Raw genomic sequence first — 26,502 nt, 5'->3', positions numbered from 1 at the left:
TGCAACATAAACTGACCAAGTGTAACACCTCTTTCTTTATACTGAATCTCTATGAGTAAGTAAGCTATCTAGTTTGTAACTGGCATTCAAATATCAGTTGACTATTAAATCACTAAGAACAGACACTTATACACTGTCATATTGGTCTCCAAGCTTGCTGTGGCAATGTCAATCTGTTCTTATAACTTAATTCTTACTTGCCTGTAGTAACATACTAATTTTTCTACCTTTTGGATTTTTATTTTTCAGTCTGTTTTCCTGTTTGCTCTTTTTCTATAACTATTTAAATATAGTATAATTTTAGGTTTGCTTCTTTTTTCACTTCTCTTTGCTAAGTTTCTTTGAATGAGCACCTTCCTTGCTATATCTTACTATTTCACATATGCTGATTATCCTATACATCTCCTAGCAAGAATTATCTCTGAGATAATTCTTGGAATTATCTAATTCCAATGGAACTTCTAGTTCCATTTGTCTCCTTACATGTCAAAAACTGAAATAATTCTTCCCCCTATTTGAAAACACCCACAATCTATACTTCACACCACATTACAGATAGTCATTAAAATTATTTTCCACCTTGTCAACCAAATAAACTCACATTCTTCTTTCTCTCTTCTCATTTCCATCTACTAAATCACTTAATTTTATCAAAAACATCTCTCTTCAATCTTTTCCCTATAATCTATACATACTACCAATTTATTAAATCAGCTCTTATATACTAGGGTCCGAACTATAGATTTTCCTCTAATTTCCCTACATTCAATTTCCCTCCACTCCCAAATTACAGAATATAGGACTTTTTTTTCTAAAATAAAAATCAGGTCATCTAAAATCCTTAAATATTTCCCCCAAGTCTTACAATATACTGTGCTATATTTGTAGTGTTACACGTAACTCCCTTTGCTCTATTAATCCTATTTTTGATTCCAGCATCCTTTGTCATGCCCAAGCATGTCTTCTAAACCCCAAGAACACTAAATCACTTGTCGTCACTTAACTGTACTTAGCATCACCTCTGTGCCTTTGCCATGCTTTTTACTCTACCTCAACATTCCACTATTGCCAACACCTCTACCTACTTGACTTATTTAAAAAAAAAAAAAAAAAAAACTCATCTGAAGTATAAATATTTTTGATTTTGCTTTTTTCCCATGACAATAGGTATGAAATTCAAAAATTTAAAGAAAATATATGTAGATCTTTCACAGATTTTGTCCCATATTCAGAACTATATTTTTTCTCATTATTTCTTGGATTACTGCTGCTGTTATTCAGTTGCTAAATCATGTACAACTCTGCAACTCGGGACTGCAGCAGCATGTTAGGCTCCCCAGTACTCCATTATCTCCTGGAGTTTGTTAAGATTCATGTTTATTGAGCCTGTGATGATATCTAACAGTTTTATCTTCTGCCACCCCCTTCTTTTTTTCCTTCAATCTTTCCCAGCATCAGGGCCTTTTCTAATGAATCAGCTCTTCACATTAGGTGGCCAAAAGTTTGGAACTTCAGCTCCAGCACCAATCCTTCCAATGAATAGTCAAGGTGGATTTTCTTTAGGATTGACTGATTTGATCTCCTTGAAGTTCAAGGGACTCTCAAGAGTCTTCTCCAGCACCACACATCAATATTCTTTGCCACTCAGCCTAAATTTAATGTCCAAATCTCACATCCATACACGACTAAGGGATTTGATTCTATGGATCTTTGTCAGCAAAGGGATGACTCTGCTTTTTTAATAACACTGTCTAGGTTCGTTATGTCTCTCCTTCCAAGGAGCAAGCATGTTTTAAATTCATGGCTACAGTCACCATTTGCAGTGATTTTGGAGCCCAAGAAAATAAAATCTTTCACTGCTTCCACTTTTTCCCCATCTATTTGCCATGAAGTGATGGGACCGGATGCCATAATCTTAGTTTATTGAACGTTGAGTTTCAAGCCAGTTTTTTCACTCTTCTCTTTCACATTCATCACCAGGTCCTTTAGTTCCTCTTCACTTTATGCCATTAGAGTGGTTATCATCTGTATATCTAAAGTTGTTAGTATTTCTCCCACTGATCTTGATTCCAGTTTGTGATTTATCCAGCTTGGCAATTCATATGATGCATTCTGCATACAAGTTAAATAAGCAAAGTGACAATATACAGCCTTGTGGCACTCCTCTCCCAATTTTGAACCAGTCAGTTGTTCATGTCCAGTTCTAACTGCTGCTTGTTGACTGGTTTCTCATGAGATAGGTAAGGTGGTCTGGTATTCATTCCCATCTCTTTGATTAGTGCTTCTCCTTAATTTTCTTTATTTTCTCTACTCTAATTCCTATTCATGTATAGTAGGTATTCTAGAGCTCACCTCGATGTTTTACATTTTTTTCTCATCATTTTCAGTTATTTTTTCTCAATTTGGTGAAGCCATGCTGTCAAAGGTTAGCTTTCTCATACTGAGGTTTTTTAATAGCTTGTCAACTACTTCAGTTATGTGGCTGAGCCTAAGCTCCTTTCTGAAACTCCTGTCTGGCCTATCACAGACAAGTCCTTCCACAAACTATAATAGTTTGCTATTATAACCCTGCTTGTATGAGGGCCTCTCCATGAAATGTATCCTCTGATTTCTAGCAAGATATCCCAACTGTTATTTAGTCTACTATCAACTGTGACAAATAGGGGGATTTGCAGAATTTCCTCTAATTCCTGTCATTTTGTTTTACATGTCAGGAAGAATAACTCAAAGTCAGGCTGACCCATTCATTCCCTACCTTTAATTCAATCATATCTTCATTATATCAAAAATTCTTCATTATGTATAAAAGTACATCTATGATACAATCTATTATTTAATTCTTATCCTTTACTGGCTTCTAGTAAAGATATGATTTCCTCCAATCTTCATGGAGTTTTTTGTTCATTGCATTTGAGCTCATGGTATGTGTGTATGTACATGTGTGTTTAGAGTAACAAAGTATGCCACCTCAAATGTGCTCCATATACTGATTATTGAGTCATAGGCATTTGAAAAACAGCAAATGCAGGGAGAGGCACTCTCTGAACTTTATCTATCTAAAAACAGATTCCCCCAAAGGCATTCAATTGTCATATTTTATCAACCAGGAAAGGAGTCTCATCACAAGAAAGGAGATTAAGTGATTAGAAGGGGAGAAAATTAGAAGACATCACAACCAAATGAATTTTGTCACAAATTCCCATCTATTCTCCTAGAGACTCATTCGTCTTTCTTAAAAATAATTTACTGTCTCATAAGAGGCCTATACCCTCTATTTAGATGGTATTAAGAATGAATTCCCATCTCAAGGTGATACTCAGTTCTCCCTGAGCATCTTCTCAGTACTCATGAGATATAAATGTTAATAAGCTTCTGTTTGTTTTTCTCTTGTTAACCTTATATTACAGGGTCTCAGCCAGGAGCTCAGAAGGGTAGAGGGAAAATTGTTTTTCCTCCTCTCGTTTGAAAGTGAGGAAGAATAATACAGGAAATAATTTAGATGGCTAGGTTTAAGTGGTCCTGGTCAGACTCTGCAGTTCTCACCAGCAGAGAACCATCAAGCTCACATTGCAGTTTACAGCAGAGTCTTGCTTCCCTCCAAGGTATGGATAATCCCTCTCTTTTAAGCAATAAAGAGAATCATCAGCTGTGGGCGGGATAGGAGTCTCTGCCAAAAGACAAGGAACCCCTAGACAATAGTCAAGATTTATGATGTCCTAAAACAATTACACTGTAAAATGCCAATAAAGATATCACCTACTGTATACTAGAGAGAATTTTACTCAATGCTCTGTGGTGACCTAAATGGGAAGAAAATCCAAGGAAGAGGGTACATATGTATATGTGTAGTTGATTCACTTTGAGGTACAGCAGAAACTACCACAACATTATAAAGCAACTGCACTCCAAATTAAAAAAAAAAAAAAAGACATCACTGCAAACTTGTACAAATGCCATAAACCATTTGATAGCTGAGGACAAATGGATGTATCTTCTAAGGGAAACTAATGCATATTTCCTCTACTACATGAGTAATGACTCTAAAGAAAAACTGCCTAGGTTTAAATTCCATTTCTACCACTTGCTAACTATGCAATCTAGGGTAAGTAACCCATCTGTCCCCTATTAATCATCTGTAAAATAGATAAAATGTCATTGGGGTTTTGTGAGAAAATATTTGTAAAGCACATAGAACAGTGCTAAAATATTTCAAGCATCCAAATAAGGTCATCTGTCAACAGCTTAAGGACTTCTGTATACCTTATCCTATTTGATACTTAACAAATTAGTACAAGAATTTACTAAGCAATTTATTTAAACATAACAAAATTAAGAAATTAACTGTAAACTAATATTTTCAACCCAATAAAATGAATTAAAGAATTATAGTAAAAGCTTGCCAAAGGATGATACACATTTACAGAAAGTATTATCAACAATCAAAAAACAGATGATAAAATAATGAAATATCTGTACTCCCCCACTTCCATTGTAATCTTGGAATGAAAAAAATGGCTACTGCAAATCCTTGCATAAAGCATAACAAGGCATTTCCAAGAAAGGTAAGAATTTTGTAAACATGATTCATATGGAAGATAGTACTCTGTGTTCTAACATGAAGCGTAGCTTAAAAAACAAATTTTCAAACTACATTCTTTTCAGATTGTATATAATTACACAAAAAGATTCCCAATTAATCTGATATTCTAAATACACCTGTACTTATTTTTTCTTCCTTTTCCCCATTTTTATTTCTTTCATATGTATCTATTCCCTATATTTTTTTAAAATTCTGTTTGTAATTTTTTCCATCAGAATTTACTGATTTGACACATTTGTCTCAGCATAACTGAAAAATGTAAATCATGCTACTCCCAGAAGTATTTATTTCACATAGAATAAACACATGCAGTATTCACCTTTTTATTCCATCTGTAATATATTCAATTTAACATTCACATGAAATGGTGAGTATCTATGAAACGCCCCACAAGGCTAGAAAGATTTTATATTATTTTAAATCAACATTTCTTAGGATCACTGGTAAACACTTTGGGAACAAACTTTAGACAATAGACCAATTAAAAATTTTCACCTGAATTGAGTAACATTAAAAAACAAACAAAAAATTTAGAACCATAATAATAAAACACTAAAATTTTTAGGACAGATGAAAGTACAAGAACAAAAAACTTAACACAAATTTCCACCACTTGAAGTACCTATTATCATTTTTCCCCCCATCCCCTCCCCCTCTCCCACAGAGTCCAAAAGACTGTTCTATACATTTATGTCTCTTTTGCTGTCTCACATATAGGGTTATCGTTACTACTTTTCTAAATTCCATATATATATATATATATATATATTATATATATATGTAGTATATTGTACTGATGTTTTTCTTTCTGGCTTACTTCACTCTGTATAATAGGCTCCAGCTTCATCCAGCTCATCAGAACTGATTCAAATGTATTCTTTTTAATGGCTGAGTAATACTCCATTGTGTATACGTACCACAGCTTTCTTATCCATTCATTTGCTGATGGATATCTGGGTTGCTTCCATGTCCTGGCTATGATAAACAGTGCTGCGATGAACATTGGGGTACACGTCTCTTTCAATTCTTGTTTCCTCGGTGTGTATGCCCAGCAGTGGGACTGTGGTGTGTATGCCCAGCAGTGGGATTGCTGGGTCGTATGGCAGTTCTATTTTCAGTTTTTTAAGGAATCTCCACACTGTTCTCCATAGTGGCTGTACTAGTTTGCATTCCCACCAACAGTGTAAGAGGGTTCCCTTTTTTCCACACTCTCTCCAGCATTCATTGTTTGTAGACTTTTGGATAGCAGCCATTGTGCCTGGCATGAAAAGGTACCTCATTGTGGTTTTGATTTGCATTTCTCTGATAATGAGCGTTGTTGAGCATTTTCTCATGTGCTTGTTAGCCATCTGTATGTCTTCTTTGGAGAAATGTCTGTTTAGTTCTTTGGCCTATTTTTTGATTGGGTCGTTTATTTTTCTGGAAGGAGTTGCTTGTATATTTTTGAAACTAATTCTTTGTCAGTTGTTTCATTTGCTATTATTTTCTCCCATTCTGAAGGCTGTCTTTTCTCCTTGCTTAGAGTTTCCTTTGTTGTGCAAAAGCTTTTAAGTTTATTTAGGTCCTATTTGTTTATTTTTTCTTTTATTTCCATTACTCTGGGAGCTGGGTCATAGAGGATTCTGCTTCGATTTATGTCAGAGAGTGTTTTGCCTATGTTTTCCTCTAGGAGTTTTATAGTTTCTGGTCTTATGTTTAGATGTTTAATCTATTTTGAATTTATTTTTTGTACAGTGTTAGAAATGGTTCTAGCTTCATTCTTTTACAAGTAGTTGACCAGTTTTCCCAGCACCACTTCTTAAAGAGATTGTCTTTTCTCCATTGTATATTCTTGCCTCCTTTGTCAAAGATAAGGTGTCCATAGGTGCGTGGATTTATCTCTGGGCTTTCTTTTTTGTCCCATTGATCTATATTTCTGTCTTTGTGCCAGTACCATACTGTCTTGATGACTGTGGCTTTGTAGTAGAGCCTGAAGTCAGGCAGGTTGATTCCTCCAGTCCCATTCTTCTTTCTCAAGATTTCTTTGGCTAATCAAGGTTTTTTGTATTTCCTTACAAATTGTGAAATTATTTGTTCTAGTTGTGTGAAAAATACCATTGGTAGCTTGATAGGGATTTCATTGAATCTATATATTGCTTTGGGTAGTATACTCATTTTCACTATATTGATTCTTCCAATCCAAGAACACGGTATATTTCTCCATCTATTAGTGTCCTCTTTGATTTCTTTCACCAGTGTTTTATAGTTTTCTATATCTAGGTCTTTTGTTTCTTAAGGTAGATATATTCCTAAGTATTTTATTTTTATTCTTTTTGTTGCAATGGTGAATGGAATTGTTACTAATTTCTCTATTTTCTCATTATTAGTGTATAGGAATGCAAGGGATTTCTGTGTGTTTGACTTTATATCCTGCAACTTTACTATATTCATTGATTAGCTCTAGTAATTTTCCGGTGGAGTCTTTAGGGTTTTCTATGTAGAGGATCATGTTATCTGCACACAGTGAGAGTTTTACTTCTTCTTTTCCAATTTGGATTCCTTTTATTTCTTTTTCTGCTCTGATTGCTGTGGCAAAAACTTCCAAAACTATGTTGAATAGTAGTGGTGAGACTGGGCACCTTTGTCGTGTTCCTGACTTTAGGGGAAATGCTTTCAATTTTTCACCATTTAGGATAATGTTTGCTGTGGGTTTGTCATATATAGCTTTTATTATGTTGAGGTATGTTCCTTCTATTCCTGCTTTCTGGAGAGTTTTTATCATAAATGGATGTTGAATATTGTCAAAGGCTTTCTCTGCATCTATTGAGATAATCATATGGCTTTTATTTTTCAATTTGATTTCTTTCACCAGTGTTTTATAGTTTTCTTTAGGTAGATACATTCCTAAGTATTTTATTCTTTTCGCTGCAATGGTGACTGGAATTGTTTCCTTATTTTCTCTGTTTTCTCATTGTTAGTATATAGGAATGTAAGGGATTTCTGTGTGTTAATTTTATATCTTGCAACTTTACTATATTCATTGATTAGCTCTAGTAATTTTCTGGTGGAGTCTTTTGGGTTTTCTAAGTAGAGGATCATGTCACCTGCAAACAGTAAGAGTTTTACTTCTTCTTTTCCAATATGGATTTTTAAATTTCTTTTTCTGCTCTGATTGCTGTGGCCAAAACTTCCAAAACTATGTTGAATAGTAGTGGTGAAAGTGGGCACCCTTGTCCTGTTCCTGACTTTAGGGGAAATGCTTTCAATTTTTCACCATTGAGGATAATGTCTGCTGTGGGTTTGTCATATATAGCTTTTGTTATGTTGAGGTATGTTCCTTCTATTCCTGCTTTCTGGAGGGTTTTTATCATAAATGGATGTTGGATTTTGTCAAAGGCTTTCTCTGAATCTATTGAGATAATCATTTTGTTTTTATCTTCCAATTTGTTAATGTGGTGTATTACATTGATTGATTTGCGGATTTTGAAGAATCCTTGCATCCCTGAGATAAAGCCCAATGGGTCATGATGTATGATCTTTTTAATATGGTGTTGGATTCTATTTGCTAGAATTTTGTTAAGGATTTTTGCATCTATGTTCATCAGTGATACTGGCCTCTAGTTTTCTTTTTTTGTGGCATATTTGTCAGGTTTTGGTATTAGGGTGATGGTGGCCTCATAGAATGAGTTTGGACATTTACCTTTCTCTGCAATTTTCTGGAAGAGTTTGAGTAGGATAGGTGTTAGCACCTCTAAATTTTTGGTAGAATTCAGCTATGAAGCCGTCTTGTCCTGGGCTTTTGTTTGCTGGAAGATTTCTGATTACAGTTTCAATTTCTATGCTTGTGATGGGTCTGTTAAGATTTACTATTCCTTCCTGGTCCAGTTTTGGAAAGTTGTACTTTTCTAAGAATTTGTCCATTTCTTCCAAGTTGTCCATTTTATTGGCATATAATTGCTGATAGTAATCTCTTATGATTCTTTTATTTCTGTGTTGTCTTTTGTGATCTCTCCATTTTCATTTCTAATTTTATTGATTTTTCTCCCTTTGTTTCTTGATGAGTCTGGCTAATGGTTTGTCAACTTTATTTATCTTCTCAAAGAACCAGCTTTTAGCTTTGTTGATTTTTGCTATGCTCTCTTTTGTTTCTTTTGCATTTAGCTTACTCCTTGGAAGGAACGTTATGATCAACTTACAAATCATATTAAAAAGCAGAGATATTGTCAAGAAAGGCCCATCTAATAAAGGCTATGGTCTTTGCAGTGGTCATGTATGGATGTGAGAGTTGGACTATAAAGAAAGCTGAGTGCTGAAGAATTGATGCTTTTGAACTGTGGTGTTGGAGAAGACTCTTGAGAGTCCCTTGGACTGCAAGGAGATTCAACCAGTCCCTCATAAGGGAGATCAGTCCTGAATATTCATTGGAAGGACTGATGCTGAAGCTGAAACTCCAATACTTTGGCCACTGATGAGAAGAGCTGACTCATTTGAAAAGACCCTGATGCTGGGAACGATTGAGGATAGGAGGACAAGGGGATGACAGAGGATGGGATGGTTGAATGGCATCACCGACTCAATGAACATGGGTTTGGGTGAACTCTGGCAGTTGGTGAAGGACAGGGGGGCCTGGCGTGCTGTGGTTCATGGGGTCACAAAGAGTTGGACATGGCTAAGTGAATGAACTGAACCGAACTGAATTTTTAAGATTTCTTTCCTTCTACTAACCCTGAGGTTCTTCATTTCTTCCTTTTCTAGTTGCTTTCATTGTAAAGCTATGTTATTTAGCTGACTTTTTTCTCATTTCTTGAGGTAAGCCTATAGTGCTATGAACCTTCCCCTTAGCACTGCTTTTACACTGTCCCACAGGTTTTGGGGTGTTGTGTTTTCATTTTCATTCGTTTCTATGCATACTTTTATTTCTTTTTTGATTTTTCTGTGATTTGTTGGTTATTCAGCAGCATGTTGTTCAGCCTCCATACGTTGGAATTTTTAACTGTTTTTCTTATATAATTGACATCTAATCTTACTGCACTGTGGTCAGAGAAGATGCTTGGAGTGATTTCACATTTTTTGAATTTACCAAGGCTAGATTTATACCCAGGATGTGATCTATCCTGGAGAAGTTTCCGTGCGCGCTTGAGGAAAAGGTGAAATTCATTGTTTTGGGGTGATATGTCCTATAGATATCAGTTAGGTCTAACTGGTCTATTGTGTCATTTAAAGTTTGTTTCCTTGTTAATTTTCTGTTTAGTTGATCTATCCATAAGGGTGAGTGGGGTATTAACGTCTCCCACTATTATTGTGTTATTGTCAATTTCCCGTTTCAAACTTGTTAGCATTTGCCTTACATATTGTGGTGCTCCTATGTTGGGTGCATATATATTTATAATTGTTATATCTTCTTCTTGGATTGATCCTTTGATCATTATGTAGTGTCCTTCTTTGTCTCTTTTCACAGCCTTTATTTTAAAGTTTATTTTATCTGTATGAGTATTGCTACTCCTGCTTTCTTTTGCTATTTGCATGGAATAACTTTTTTCAGCCCTCACTTTCAGTCTGTATATGTCCCTTGTTTTGAGGTGGGTCTCTTGCAGACAACATATATAAGGGTCTTGTTTTTGTATCCATTCAGGCAGTCTTTGTCTTTTGGTTGGGGCAGTCAACCCATTTACGTTTAAGGTAATTATTGATAAGTATGATCCCGTTGCCATTTACTTTGTTGTTTTGGGTTCGAGTTTATACACCCTTTTTGTGTTTCCTGTCTAGATAAGATCCTTTAGCATTTGTTGGAGAGCTGGTTTGGTGGTGCTGAATTCTATCCACTTTTGCTTGTCTGTAAAGCTTTTGATTTCTCCTTCATATTTGAATGAGATCCTTGCTGGGTACAGTAATCTGGGTTGTAGGTTTTTCTCTTTCATCACTTTAAATATGTCCTGCCATTCCCTTCTGACCTGAAGAGTTTCTATTGAAAGATCAGCTGTTATCCTTATTGGAATCCCCTTGTGTGTTATCTGTTGTTTTTCCCTTGCTGCTTTTACTATTTGTTCTTTGTTAATTTGATTACTATGTGTCTTGGGGTGTTTTACCTTGGGTTTATCCTGTTTGGGACTCTCTGGGTTTCTTGGACTTGGGTGACTATTTCCTTCCCCATTTTAGGGAAGTTTTCAACTATTATCTCCTCAAGTATTTTCTCATGGTCTTTCTTTTTGTCTTCTTCTTCTGGGATTCCTACAATTCGAATGTTTGGACATTTCACATTGTCCCAGAGATCTCTGAGGTTGTCCTCATTTCTTTAATTTTTTCTTTTTTCCTCTCTGCTTCATTTATTTCTACCATTCTATCTTCTACCTCATTTATCCTATCATCTGCCTCCATTATTCTACTGTTGGTTCCCTCCAGAGTGTCTTTGATCTCATTTATTGCATTATTCATTATATACTGACTCTTTTTTATTTCTTCTAGGTCCTTGTTAAACATTTCTTGCATCTTCTCAATTCTTGTCTCCAGGCTATTTATCTGTAACTCCATTTTGTTTTTAAGATTTTGGATCATTTTCACTATCATTGTTCTGAATTCTTTTTCAGGTAGATTCCCTATCTCTTCCTCTTTTGTTTGATTTGGTGAGCATTTATCCTGTTTCTTTACCTGCTGAGTATTTCTCTGCCTCTTCATCTTGTTTATATTGCTGTGTTTTGGGTGGCCTTCCCATATTCTGGCAGTTTGTGGTTCCTCTTTAATGTGGAGGTTCCTCGCTGTGGGTGGTGTTGGACGGGTGGCTTGTCAAGGTTTCCTGGTTAGGGAAGCTTGTGTTGGTCCTCTGGTGGGTGGAGCTGGATGTCTTCTGTCTTGAGTGCAATTAAGTGTCCAGTAGTGAGTTTTGAGATGTCAATGGGTTTGGTGTAACTTTGGGCAGCCAGTATATTGAAGCTCAGGGCTGTGTTCCTGTGTTGCTGGAGAATTTGCGTGGTATATCTTGTTCTGGAACTTGTTGGCTCTTGGGTCAGTGTAGGTATGGAGGCTTTTGGATGAGCTCTTATCGATTAATGTTCCTTGGAGTCAGGAGTTCTCTGGTGTTCTCAGGTTTTGAACTTAAGCCTCCTGCCTCTGGATTTCAGGCTTATTCTTACAGTAGCCTCAAGACTTCTCCATCTCCTTTTGAAGACAATGGGCTGCCTTTCTGGGTGCCTGATGTCCTCTGCCAGCATTCAGAAGTTGTTTTGTGGAATTTGCTCAGCGTTCAAATGTTCTTTTGATAAATTTGTGGGGGAGAAAGTGGTCTCCCCGTCCTAGTCCTCTGCCATCTTAGGACCACCTCTATTGTCATTTTTAAAATTTCACTTCCAAATACTTTCCATGACCCTGAGCTTATCTTTTCATTCACTTAATAGGGTCTTTTACAGAGTATTTTTAAAAACTGATAAAGTTCACTTTACCATTTTTTCTTTTAAAGATTGTGCTTTTAGTATCAGGTCTGTCTTTGCCTCAGCCTAGATCCTAAAGATTTCCTTCAATTTTATTTCTTCTAAAAGTTTTTTTAGTTTTCAGTTTTACATTTAACTCCAAGATCCAATTTGAGGGTTTTTTTTGTTGTTGTTTTTGTTTTTAGTGTAAAACTTAAGGAAGTTCATTTCTTGTGTGTGTGTGTCTATGTGTATGTATGTCCAACTGTTCCAAGTAACATTTATTGAAAAAGCTATATTTTCTCCATCAAGTTCTGTTCATATTTTGTTAGATTTACATCTAAGTATTTCATTTTTGAGTGATTATAAATGACAATATGTATTTAATTTTGGTGACCATGTACTCACTGTTAGTACACAGAAATAGGATTGACTTTTGTTTACCTAGCACCCTGCAGCCCTGCTAAGCTCACTTTTTAGTTTTAAGATTTTTTTTTTTAGATTCTGTGGCATTTTCCACATAGGTGATCATTTCATCTGCAAATAGTTTATTTCTTCTTTTCTCATCGGTATGTTTTATTTCCTTTTCTCACTTTATTGCACCACCTAGACTTACCAGCAGCATGTTGACAAGAGGAATAAGAACAGCCATCTGTTTTGTTCCCAGTCTTAGGAAGAAAACATTCTTGAGTCTTTTGATATGGGAGATTACATTAATTCATTTTCAAATATTGAACCAGCTGTGCATCCCTGAAACAAGTTCTACTTGCTCATGGTATATAATTCTTCTTACATATGCTAAATTATACTTGCTAAGGTTTTGTTAAAGATTTCTGTGTTTATATTCACTAGGGATATTTTTATCCCAGGGATAAAGCCCACCTCATCATGATGTATGATCTTTTCAATATATTAGTGAACTCACTCTGCTAACATTTTGTTGAGGGTTTTGCATCCATATTCATTGTGGATATTGATCTGTATTTTTCTTCCAGTATCCTCATATAGTCTCAGTTAAGTGTTCCTTTAGATTCTACTTCTTTTTGAAAAGTATGAGAAAAATTGGTATTAGTTTTCCTTAAATGTTTGGTAGAACTTACCAGTGAAGCCATCTGGTTTTAAACTTTTCTATGTTAGGAGACTTTTGATTACTGATTCAATCTCCTTGCTAATTAGTGCCTTAATTTTTTTTTTTTATTATTTCTTCATGATTTAGTCTTAGTAAGTTGTATGTTTCTGGAATGTATCCATTTCTAGGTTGTCTGTTGGCATACAATTGCTTATAGCAGTCTCTCATAATCTTCTGTATTTGTGTGGTATCAACTGTGATATCTCCTCTTTCTTCCTAATCTTACTTCCTTGGATCCTCTCCCTCAAGTATAACAAAGAGTTTGTCTATTTTGTTTATCTTATCAAAAAAATAGATCTCTTTGTTTCATTTATCTTTTCTGTAGTCTTTTTAATCTCCATTCCATTTATTTCTGGTCTTTATTTCCTTCTTCCTACAAAATTTGGTTTAATTTGTTCTTTTCTTCTAGTTCCTTGGGGTATAAAGTTATATTGTTCATTTGAGTTCTTTTTTTAATGTAGGCATCTATCACTATAAACTGCCCTCTAAACAGCTTTTACTATATCCTATTAGTTAAGTTGTCATTCTATTTTCGTTTAAGACTTTTTTTTTTTATTTTTCAATACATTGGTTGTTGTAAGTTTTTTAATCTCTACATAATTGTGAGTTTTCCTGTTTTCCCTTGTAATTGATTTATTGTTCTGTCACTCAGCTATGTCTGACTTTTCAACTCCATGGACTACAGCACACCAGGCTTCCCTGTCCTCCATATCTCCCAGAGTTTGCTCAAAGTCATGTCCATTGAGTCAGCGATGCCATCCAACCTCTCATCCTTTGTCATCCCCTTCTCCTCCTGTCCTCAATCTTTCCCAGCATCAAGGTCTTTTCCAAAGAGCTGGCTCTTTGCATCAGCTGGCCAAAGTATTGGAACTTCAACATCAGTCCTTCCAATGAGTATTCAGGGTTGATTTCCTTTAGTATTGACTGGTTTGATCTCCTTGTGATCCAAGGGACTCTCAAGAGTCTTCTTCAGCACCACAGTTTGAAAGCATCTATTCTTTGGCAACCTCTCAGACAACATTAAATGCACCAACATTTGCATTATAGGGGTCCCAGAAGGAGAAGAGAGAAAGGACCTGAGAAAATATTTGAAGAAGTATACCTGAAAACTTCCCTAAAAAATGGGAAAGGAAATAGTCAACCAAGTCCAGGAAGTGCAGAGAGTCCCACACAGGATAAACCCAAGGAGGAACACACTAAGATATAGTAATAAAATTGATGAAAATTGAAGATAAAGACAAAATGTCAAAAGAAACAGGGAAAAATGACAAGTAACATACAAGGGACTTCCATAATGTTTTCAGTTGATTTATCAACAGAAACTCTACAAATCAGAGGAGAAGAAGGTCAGGATATTTAAAGTGATGAAAGGAAAGAACCTACAACTAAGAATACTCTACCCAGCAAGACTCTTCCTTGGATTTAATGGAGAAATCAAAAGCTTTCCAAACAGGCAAAAGTTAAGAGATTCAGCACCACCAAACAAGCTTTACAACAAAAGCTAAAAGAACTTCTCTAAACAAGAAACACAAGATAAGGAAAAGACTTACAAAAAATAAACCCAAAACAATTTAGAAAATGGTAATACGATCATATATATTGATAATCACCTTAAATGTAAGTGGATTAAATGCATCAACCCAAAGACATAGACTGGCTGGGCAGGTGAAAACATGTGTATGTATGCATTTCCACTTACCAATCACTCCAATAGACCCCCTAAATAGTATGCAATTATTTTATATTGTTAGGTTAATCATGTTTCCATTATGGCTTGCAAATGTAATTATCTTTTATTTTCTATCTGGCTATTAATAAAACTGATAAATATAATTTATTATTGTTATTATATAACTATTATTTGCTTAATACCATTGTATCATGATTGATAAACAGAAAATAATAGAATTCTATATCACTAAATCTACCATTTAATACAAATCCTGTAATCACTTTTTAAAATCCAGATGCATACCAGAATTATCGTGGAATTTTTTGAAAAATACAAATGCCCAGGTATTGATATTTTTCTCAAAAGTTCCAGATGTGTTTCTAATGAGCATCCATGTTTAAAAACAACTTTAGTATATGATGATCTTTTACTTAAAAAAAAAGGAAAAGAAAAGAAAATACTGTGGATTCCAGATACAGAATCCTTTGGCATTTAGGTTACTGAGTATAAGAATTAAGTTGTTAGATTAATTCTCATTTAGTATTTTAATACAGACAGGGGATGCTCGATCTAACTACTTTATTTTTAGAATTATAACTGACATGATTTAAAAGAATTTTTTTTTTTTTTTTTATAATTCAGTAAATCTCGGAATGTGATTTTAGAATCCTTGGGAGGCCCCAAGACCATTCAAGAACCCATGAGGGCCTTCTTTTTCTAATTACATATCTGTATGAGGCCATATTTTCTTTATTTACTTCAGTCAAAACAACGTATCACAATAGTTTGAATGCAGAAGTAGATATGAGAAAATATCTGTTTTATTAACACAGATATTGAAGAGATGTACAAAAATGTAAAATAATGTCATTCTTCTAATTATTTTTATTTAGGAAAGTATATTTTTTCATAAAATGTGTTTATGTTGATATAAAATGGGTTTGTTATTTCAAATGACTTAAAAGTGTATATATTTGAAAATTCTTTTAATTTTTAATACATTAATATCTATGTATATAATCTGTATAAACAAAAACTTTCTGGGATCCTCAATAACAGGCCCAGTAATTGGGCCCTATTATATTTTCTTAGTAATTATTTTTCATCCCATGTGGTCTATCAGCTCCCGGTAAGGAAATATTTTATTCTACATTCATCTTTGTGTATGTATTTCCTTATACTGTCTAGCGTGCTGTAGAAAGATGTTTAATAAATGTTTTTTGAATTAAAAATAAATAAATAAAATGTTTAGAGAAACAAATTTACAGAGACAGAAATAGACAAATGGTTACCTAAGACCAAGGTAATAGTGGGGGTTAATTGCAAATGGGAAGAAGGAGAATTTTGGGAGTGGTGGAAATCTCTAACACTGGATTGTGACAACAGTTATACAGTTATATATAAATGCAAATTTACCAAAATTATGGACTCATACATGTAAAATGGGTAAATTTTATAGCATGTAAGCTATACGTTCTTAAAGCTATTAAACATAATGGAGACCCCTCAAAATGTTAAATACTTGTTTCTCCACAATTTGATAATCCCATGATCAGTAATTTTTAACAGCAGGTACATAAGCTTTTATAAATTTTGTTAAGACATTAGTATGATAATATATTCACTAGTTTCTGATATTTCATGTACGTGATAAAAATACTGATTTATATAACTTAGGTAATAGAAATTAGAAGTTAAGGTTTTACTTCATTTATTTAAAATGAAACTCAAATGAAGCCAACTACCTTTTTCAAAGCAGAGCAGAAATTAAAGAGAAGTCGGTGGTTATATGTTTTGAATCTTTCAGGAAGATGCCAGTTTTGAATTATTTCTTCATCAGAAATCACATGATGATCCAATGCTTTGAGAGTCCATATACTGTTGACAAGAACATGTCTATATCCTTTTTTAAGGCTTACTGGACAATCAAACATAGTGAGGGCAATAAGGCTCGGACAGGCAGATAACATACATAAGTTCTTTAACTTTGCAAACCCATTGTCATGTAGATAGAGAAGTTTTAGGTTCTTCAATCCACTCCAAAATTTGGTATCTGGTAGACTCTTTATCTGAAGCAATAATAGTAATACCTTAAATACAAATACCAATTATCCCTGAATTATATGGAAAAAAGGAAAAACATTAAACATCTTCTATAATTCAATATTCAATTCAAATAGCAAATTTCTCATTAGTAAACAAAAATGGAATTTCTAATTATCCAAACGATGACTGGGGTAAACTAAAATACATTAGGTACCTGTAATTACTAGTGTAATTAAACAAACGAACATATAATCCATTCAATAAAAATTCCTTTGTAATAAGTAGACTTTTTAATCTTTTCTAAAATATTTTCCTTATACAAAAAACGTAAGGAGTCAAATGTAAGGAGTCAAATGTGCAATGTGGAGTATCAATGTGATACTCCACATTAACAAAAATGAAGGATAAAAATCATATAGTCATTTCAATAGATACAAGAAAGGTATTTGCCAAAATTCAACATCCATTTATAGTTAAAACTCTCAACAAAGAGTATAGAAGGAATGTACCTCCACATAATAAAGGCCATATATGACGAGCTTACAGCTAATATCATTCTCAATGGTAAAAAGATAAAATCTTTCCCTCTAATAGCAAGAATAAGACAAGGATGCCCAGTTTTACATTTTCATTCAACATGGCACTGGGAGCTAGAAGTCCTAGTTAAAGTAATTAGGCAAGAAGAAGAAACAAAGGCATCCAAATTGGAAAGGAAAAAGTAAAACTGTCACTTTTTGCAAATTAAACGACCTACATTCACATCTCAGAGATTTTGTGCATTTGGTTTCAGATTACTGCAATCTAGCAAATATTGCAATAAAGAAGGACTTTTTTTTTGGTTTCCCAGTGCACAATAAAATTGTTTACACTATATTACAGTCTACTAAGTGTGCAATAGCCATTATGTCTAGAAAAAAATCAAAGTATACATCTGATGCAAAATATACTTTATTGCTGCTGCTACTGCTAAGTCACTTTAGTCATGTCTGACTCTGTGCGACCCCATAGATGGCAGCCCACCAGGCTCCGCCGTCTCTGGGATTCTCCAGGCAAGAACACTGGAGTGGATTCCCATTTCCTTCTCCAATGCATGAAAGTGAAAACTGAAAGTGAAGTCGCTCAGTTGTGTCCGACTCTTCACAACCCCATGGACTGCAGGCCACCAGGCTCCTCTGTCCATGGGATTTTCCAGGCAAGAGTACTGGAGTGGGTTGCCATTGCCTTCTCCGATACTTTATTGCTAGAAATTGCAAATCATCATCTGATAATGTAGGATTGCCACAAATCTTCAATTTGTAAAAAATGTAGTATTTGTGAAGTGCAGTAAAGTGATACCCACTAAAATACAGTATGCCTGTATACAGAAAACCCTAAATACTCCAGAAAATAACCGTCAGAATAAACAAAATCAATTAACATTTCAGAATACAAAATCAATACACAAAGTTATGCTGTCTTTCTATGCCTGAGCTATTAAATATTGGAAAAGGAAATTAATAAAAGTCTCATTCATAATTACATCAAAATAGTAAAAATACTTAGAAATAAATTTAACCAATGAGGTGAAAGACATGCATATACACTGAAAATTATAAGACATATTGAAAAGTAATTGAAGAATACAAATAAACTGAAAGATATTCTGTCCTTGTGGGCTATAAGAATTAATGCTGTTATAACATTTATACTACCCAAAGCAACCTAGAGATTCAGCAGAAGCCATGCCAAAATTCCAGTGGCATTTTTAACATAAGTAGAACAAATAATCCTAATATTTGTACGAAACTAAAAAACACTCAAATAGTCAAAAACCTTGAGAAAGAATGAAGCTGGCACTTTCACACTTCCTGAATTCAAAGCATAATATAAAAAAAAAAAAAAAAAAAAAATTAAAAAAGCATAATATAAAGAAAGCTACAGTAAAAAAAAAAAAAAAAAGAAAAGAAACAGAATGGTACTGGCATTTAAAAAAAAAAAAAAGTCAATGGAACAGAAACACAGCCCATGAATAAACCCACATATTTATTTACAAAACTGATTTACAGTAAAGATCAATTTATTTATTAAAATGGAGTCAAGAGCATACACTAGGAAAAGAGCATTTTCTTCAATAAATTGTGTTGGAAAAATGGGACATGCACATGTGAAAGAATGAAATTTGACCACTATCTTATGCTATACACAAAAGTAAACTCAACATGGATTAAAGACTTGAAGGCACAATCTGAAACCATAAAATTCCTAGAAGAAAACACTGGTGGTAAGCACCTTGGTATGGGTCTTGGCTACAGTTTTTTCAATTTGACACCAAAAGTAAAGGCAAAAAACTCAAAACTGAACACAGTGAAATGATGTCAAACTAAAAAGCTTCTGCACATAAAGGAAACCATCAATAAAAAGAAAAGGAACCTATTGAATGGGGGAAAATATTTGCAAATCACATCTGAGATGAGGCTAACATCAAAAACCTATAAAGAACTCATACAACAATAAGAAAAAAAAATCCAACTAAAAAATAGGCAGAGGATCTAAGACAGTGTTTTTTCCAAATAAGACATACCGGTGGCCAGCAGGTACATCAAAAGATACTCAGCATCACCAATCATCAGGGAAATGCATATTGAAACCACGGGACCATTCTCATGCCTGTGAGAATAGCTATTATCAAAAAGACAAAAAATAAAATGTTGGCAAGGATGTGGAAAACAGGGAACCCTGTGCAGTGTTTGGAGGACTGTAAACTGGTGTAGTCACTAGGTAAACAGCAGGGGTTCCTCAAAAAATTCAAAGTAAAGCTTCCATATGACCCAGCAATTCTATTTCTGGAAATTTATTACAAGGAAGTGAAAATACTAGCTCAAATAGACACATACACTCCCATGTTCACTGTAGTATTATTTATAATAGCCAAGACATGAAAGCAACCAAAATGTCTGTCTACTGCTGTCTATGGAAGAATAAGTAAATAAAATGTGATATACACATCCAGTGTAATATAATTGACTCACAAAAAAAGAATGAAATCACGCCATTTGAAACAACATGGTGCACTTTCAGGGCATTACACTAAATGAAATAAGAGAGAAAAACAAGTACCATGTGATCCCACTCAGGTGAAATCTGAAAAAACAAATTCTTACAGAGAACGTATCAGTGATTCAGAGGCAGAGGTGGTGGGGGAAATGTGAAGGTGCTAAAAAAGATACAAATTTTCAGTTATAAGATAAATGAGACCCAGTGATATATTCAATAATATTCAGCAGGGTGAGTATAGTTAATAATACAGGATTATATATTTGGAAGTTGTTAAGAAAATAGATAATAATGATAAAAGTTCTCATCATGAGGGAAAAATTTTAATTCTTTAGAGCAGGATGCTAACTTGACTTATTGTGATCATTTTGCAATATACACAAATGCTGAATCATTATGTTGTATACTTCAAATTAATCTAATGCTGTATATCTAGTATATATTATTAAAAAAATTAAGTCAAAATTAAGTCAAGAAGTAGTCTTAATCAAGACTATGGATTTAAGAAGCAAAATAAACCAAATCACACACTGTTGGGTTTACATATTTTAAATTACAAATGTTTGATTATATTTAAAATGTTTATTAAATGGTTAATGTTAAGTGTTTGCTTATATTTTTGTTTATATTTTTTTTTATTTAGTTCTGAATTGTTTATATTTCACACAAAAGACTACCTGGGAGAAATACTGTGTATCGATAACCTAAGAGCTTATTAGATATCAGCTTCATTTATATGCAAACAAGTGAAATGACTATTGCTTACCTGATTTCCATGGAGATCAAGTTTGATTAATTTCATACAACTCTGAAGTGGACGAATATCTGTAATAAAATTGTTTGAGAAGATGCATACTCTAAGAGAGATACAAGATTGAAGATTTTCCATAGATTTTAAATGAAGGCCACTGAACTTCACAAAAACAAAATCTTTTTGATCTTCTATTATATTTTCATTATAGTGACTCCATTCTCTGTGATTAGTTAGCTCTTCTATGATTGTTCCATGAAACATCTAAGAAAAATGAGAAATTTTGAAAGTTTTTCTCAAATAAATGTCTGAAAATAATATTTTCTAACAGTAAGAATAAAATGGGTAGAAAAGTTAAAATTATTAAAAATATAATTTCCAGAAAATCTTCCATCTCAAAGCATTTTTGTGAGTTTATCTTAAATTTTTATTGGAGTATAGCTGATTTACAATGTTGTATTGCTTTCAGGTATACAGAAAACTGCATCAGTTATACAAATACATATGACCACCCATTTTTTTAAGATTCTTTTCCCATATAAGCCATTGCAGAGTACTGAGTAGAGCTCCCTGTGCAGGTTCTTAGTTATCTATTTTATATGAAGTAGTGTGTTTATATCAATCTAAATCTCCCAATTTATCCCTAGCCCCTCCTTATTCATTTTCTACAACATAAATGAAACTTGAGGACTTTATATTAAGTGAAATAAGTCAACAGAGAAAGACAAATACTCTATTATCTTGCTTAATGTAGAATCTAAAACAGTTGAACTTTATTCAAATAGAAATTAAATTGGTGGTTGCCAGTGGTAGCCAGGAGAAGGCGATGGCACCCCACTCCAATACTCTTGCCTGGAAAATCCCATGGACGGAGGAGCCCGGTGGGCTGCAGTCCATGGGGTCGCTAGGAGTCAGACACGACTGAGCAACTTCACTTTCACTTTTCACTTTCATGCCTTGGAGAAGGAAATGGCAACCCACTCCAGTGTTCTTGCCTGGAGAATCCCAGGGACGGGGAGCCTGGTGGGCTGCCGTCTATGGGATCACACAGAGTCGGACACGACTGAAGCAACTTAGCAGCAGCAGCAGTGGTAGCCAAAATGGGGTGCAAGAAATGGGAAGATGTTAGACAAAGGGAACAAAACTCCAGTTATAAAACGAACAAGTTCGGGGGATACAATGTAGAACACCACAAGGGCGTGTTAGGTTGCTTCAGTCGTGTCTGACTCTTTGTGACCCTGTAGACTGTTCCCCCACAGGCTCCTGTGTCCACAGGGATTCTCCAGGCAAGAATACTGGAGTGGGTTGCCAGGCCCTCCTCTAGGGGTATCTTCCTGACCTAGGGATCAAACTCCTGTCTCATATGCCTCCTGCAATGGCAAGCAGGTTCTTTACCACCAGCACCACCTGGGGAGCCTACAACACCATGACTATAGTTAAAAATACTATATTGTACACTTAACAGGCACTTAGAGAGTAGGTTGGAGAAGGCAATGGCACCCCACTCCAGTACTCTTGCCTGGAAAATGCCATGGACAGAGGAGCCTGGTAGGCTGTAGTTCATGGGGTCGCTAAGAGTCGGACACAACTTCACTTTCACTTTTCACTTTCCTGCATTGGAGAAGGAAATGGCAACCCACTCCAGTGTTCTTGCCTGGAGAATCCAAGGGACGGGGGAGCCTGGTGGGCTGCCATCTGTGGGATCCCACAGAGTCGGATACGACTGAAGTGACTTAGCAGCGGAGAGTAGGTGCTAAATGTCTTCACACACAATAAAAAAACAAACAAACAAAAAACCAGGTAATGAGGTGATAGATGTGTCAAGGAACCTTATCATGGTAATCATTTTGCAATGTATATGTGTATCAAATTATCACATTGTATATACTAAACTTGTACATTATATATCAATTATATCACAAAAAACCTGGAAGTAAAGATTCCTAATGTGTTTCTCTGATTTAGATTAAGATCTGTTAATTCTTTGAAATCCTTCAGTTTGAATTCTCTACAACCAATATCCAATGTCTTTTTTAAAAAGTGCACATTTTTTCATATATTTCCACTGTGTAATAAAGCACCCCCAAACCTACTGTGTTTTAAAAAAATTAACATTTATTCTTTCTTCGGTCTGTAGGATGACTTAGTCAAATGGCAGTTCATTTCCAAGTGATGTTGACCTGAGAGTCAATCTTGCGGGACTCATCCAAATACCTTCAAGGTGGCTAATTTACATATGTGAAACACTGGCAAGGACAGCAGGAAGGTAGGTTTTGCTAGGATGCTGGGATGTATGGGTCTCTCTCACCATACTATCCCAAGGCCTCTCTAACTATAGCAGTACTCATGATGTCATCTTCTCACATGTATATTCATCTCTGTCTGTTAATAAGGAAGCAAGGTTTCTATATGGTTGAATCAGGGCTCCAAAAAGTATAAACATAGAATATGTCAGGCCTTCTAAAGGTTAATGTCCAACTTGCACAGCTTTAACTCTTTGATGTTCTATTGCTCAGAGGAAGTTATTTTGATGGTTTGAACCAGCTTTAAGATAGTTAAATAAAGACAAAAATAAAAGTTGTTCTGAGCTTGGTGACCTCGGGCAAGTTAAGTATCTTCTGTTCAATGTATATCAAAATTATGTGCCTCAATTTCCTCATCTACAAAATGTGGATAGTAACAGTATTTGATGGAAATAATTGTCATGAGGACTAAACGAGTCTGCATAAAGGCTTTAGAACAATGTCTGGCACATAGCAAGCACTATAAAATGAATATTACTTATAAAGCAAATATCTAGTTGAATTAACAATTCAAGATAGAATGTCTACAAAAAGTGAGGGTATTTCCAGTTTTCAGTCCATCATGTAAGGAGCTTGGAAGTTGTCACACCATCTTAGCAAGTAAAAGCAGGACAATTAACTGAAAAATCAACAATTTTTCTTAGATTCATCAAAGAAGGGAGGTCACAGGGAGAATCAATACCCGCAAAATCAGAGACAGGTAGGCAGATAAAGAGATTCAGAACCTACGGGAGTGGAAATTCACCAGCAAAGGTCTCTTGTGTTTCCAGCTTGTGTTTCTTCCAGTCCAGCTTTTCTCATGATGTACTCTGCATATAGGTTAAATAAACAGGGTGACAATATACAGCCTTGACGTACTCCTTTTCCTATTTGGAATGAGTCTGTTGTTCCATGTCCAGTTCTAACTGTTGCTTCCTGACCTGCATACAAATTTCTCAAGAGGCAGATCAGGTGGTCTGGTATTCCCATCTCTGGAAGAATTTTCCACAGTTTATTGTGATCCACACAGTCAAAGTCTTTGGCATAGTCAATAAAGCAGAAATAGATGTTTTTCTGGAACTCTCTTGCTTTTTCCATGATCCAGCAGATGTTGGCAATTTGATCTCTGGTTCCTCTGCCTTTTCTAAATCCAGCTTCAACATCAGGAAGTTCACGGTTCACATATTGCTGAAGTCTGGCTTGGAGAATTTTGAGCATTACTTTACAGTGTGTGAGATGAGTGCAATTGTGCAGTAGTTTGAGCATTCTTTGGCATTGCCCTTCTTTGGGATTGGAATGAAAACGGACCTTTTCCAGTCCTGTGGCCACTGCTGAGTTTTCCACATTTGCTGGCATATTGAGTGCAGCACTTTCACAGCATCATTTTTCAGGATTTGGAATAGCTCAACTGGAATTCCATCACCTCCACTAGTTTTGTTCGTAGTGATGCTTTCCAAGGCCCACTTGACTTCACATTCCAGGATGTCTTGCTCTAGGTCAGTGATCACACCATCATGTTTATCTGGGTCGTGAAGATCTTTTTTGTACAGTTCTTCTGTGTATTCTTGCCATCTCTTCTTAATATCTTCTGCTTCTATTAGGTCCATACCATTTCTGTCCTTTATCGAGCCCATCTTTGCATGAAATGTTTCTTTGGTATCTCTGATTTTCTTGAAGAGATTCTCTAGACAACCTATTAGATATTTGCAAATCATATATCTGATGAGGGATTAACAGTCAATGTACATAATCATACAGCTCAACAGGAAAAAATAATTCCAATAAAAAATGAGTAGAAGATTTGAATAGATATTTTTCCAAAGAAGACATAGAGTTGGCTAACAAGTGTATGAAAAGATGCTCAACATCACCAATCACCAGGGAAATCCAAATCAAAACCAGAAAGTGGTATCACCTCACACCCATCAGAATTTTTATAATCACAAAGGAAATAACCAGGGTTGGCAAGGATGTGGAGAAAAGGGAATCCTTGTGCACTGTTTGTAGACATGTAAATTGCTACAATCACTCTGGAAAAGAGTAGGGAGTTTCCTTAAAAACACTAAAAATAGAAAAACCATATGATCTAGCAATTTTACCTCAAGGTACTTCTCTAGAGAAACAGAAACACTAACTTGAAAATATATCTAGACCCCCCCTTTTTCACTGTAGCATTATTTACAAGAGTAAAGACATGGAAACAGCCTATGTGTCTTGTGATGAATGAATGGATAAAGAAGATGTGGGATGTATCTGTGTGTGGTACAATGGAATATTATTCAGCCATAAAAATGAATGAAATTTGTCATTTGTGAGAACAAGAAAGGAACTTGAAGCTATTATGGCAAGTGAAATAAGTCAGAGAAAGACAAATACTGTATGATCTTAGTTATACATGGAGTCTTGAAAAAAAAAGTAAAAATGAAAAACTGGCTCATAAATACAGAGAAGATTGGTGCTCCCATAGGTGGATAGTACAAGTCTTGCAAATAGGGTAAAGGGTTCAAAAGGTACTAATTTCCATTTATGAAATAAATAAGTCACAGAAGTAACATACAGCATGGTGATTATAGTTAATAATACTGTTTCACTTTGAAAGTTGTTAGTAGAGTACGCCCTAAAAGTTTTCTCCAAAAGCAAAAATATTTTGAACGGTATGATGACAGATATTAACTGGACTTATTGTTGTGATAGTTTTTCAATATATACAAATATTAAATCATTGTTTTTATACCTGAAACTAACATAATGCTATATATCAACTGTACCTCAGTAGGTACTACAATTGATAGCTCCTACTCTACCAAGTTAAAACCCTATGTAACCAGTACTGCTAATTTTAAATACAAAAATTTAAGAAGTCTTCGGTTCCTTATAGACTTTAATAATTTTAAAATTATTTTGCTAAACATAACATACAAATGTGTAAATAAAGTTCAAACAATAATATTAGTAAGTTCAAATGGGTATAATATTAAGTTCAAATATGTTCAAAAGGCAAATTTAAGTATAGATATACAGTAGAGAAAGCATCTGGGTCTAGTTACAGTTTCAAAGAAGCTCTGTAATTAAAAAGTAATCAATATCAAATGAACTTATTTACAAAACAGAAACACATCAAAAGATACAGAAAACAAACTTACGGTTAACAAAGAGGAAAGGGTGGGAGAGGGATAAATTGGGAGGTTGAGATTAACATATAAACATTACTCTAAAATAGATAATCAACAAGGACCTACTGTATAGCACATGGTACTATACTCAATATTTTCTACTAAACTATAAGGGGGGAATAGTGGAATAGTGGCAGATTTTATTTTCATGGGCTCCAAAATTACTTCAGACAGTAACTACAGCCATGAAATTAAAAAACAGCTTGCTCCTTGGAAGAAAACTTATGACAAACCTAGACAGCATATTAAAAAGCAGAGACATCACTTTGCCAACCAAGGTTCATATAGCTAGAGCTATGATTTTTCCAGTAGTCATGTACGAATGTGAGAGTTGGACCATAAAGAAGGTTGAGCACCAAAGAATTGATGCTTTCGAACTGTGGTGCTGGAGAAGACTCTTGAGAGTCCCTTGGACAGCAAGGAGATCAAACCAGTCA

At 34.8% G+C, this 26,502-nt stretch overlaps 1 protein-coding gene across 1 annotated transcript in view; it reads right to left on the bottom strand.

Annotated features, from left to right (window-relative positions):
- Positions 1 to 26,502, bottom strand: part of LRRIQ3 (leucine rich repeats and IQ motif containing 3) — a 207,496-nt gene that overhangs the window by 167,603 nt on the left and 13,391 nt on the right. Inside the window, exons 2-3 of the mRNA XM_005891471.2 lie at positions 20,626 to 20,874; positions 16,526 to 16,849 (exon numbers count right to left, since the gene is read on the bottom strand). Coding sequence (XP_005891533.1) covers positions 16,526 to 16,849; positions 20,626 to 20,874 — 573 coding nt within the window. The remainder of the gene's footprint in view (positions 1 to 16,525; positions 16,850 to 20,625; positions 20,875 to 26,502) is intronic.

The sequence above is a fragment of the Bos mutus genome, chromosome 3 (assembly GCF_027580195.1).
Source record: "Bos mutus isolate GX-2022 chromosome 3, NWIPB_WYAK_1.1, whole genome shotgun sequence".
In the NCBI taxonomy this organism is placed as follows: Eukaryota; Metazoa; Chordata; class Mammalia; order Artiodactyla; family Bovidae; genus Bos; species Bos mutus.
The sequence above is the reverse complement of the archived record's forward strand: the minus strand, read 5'-3'. Positions and strand labels throughout refer to the sequence as shown.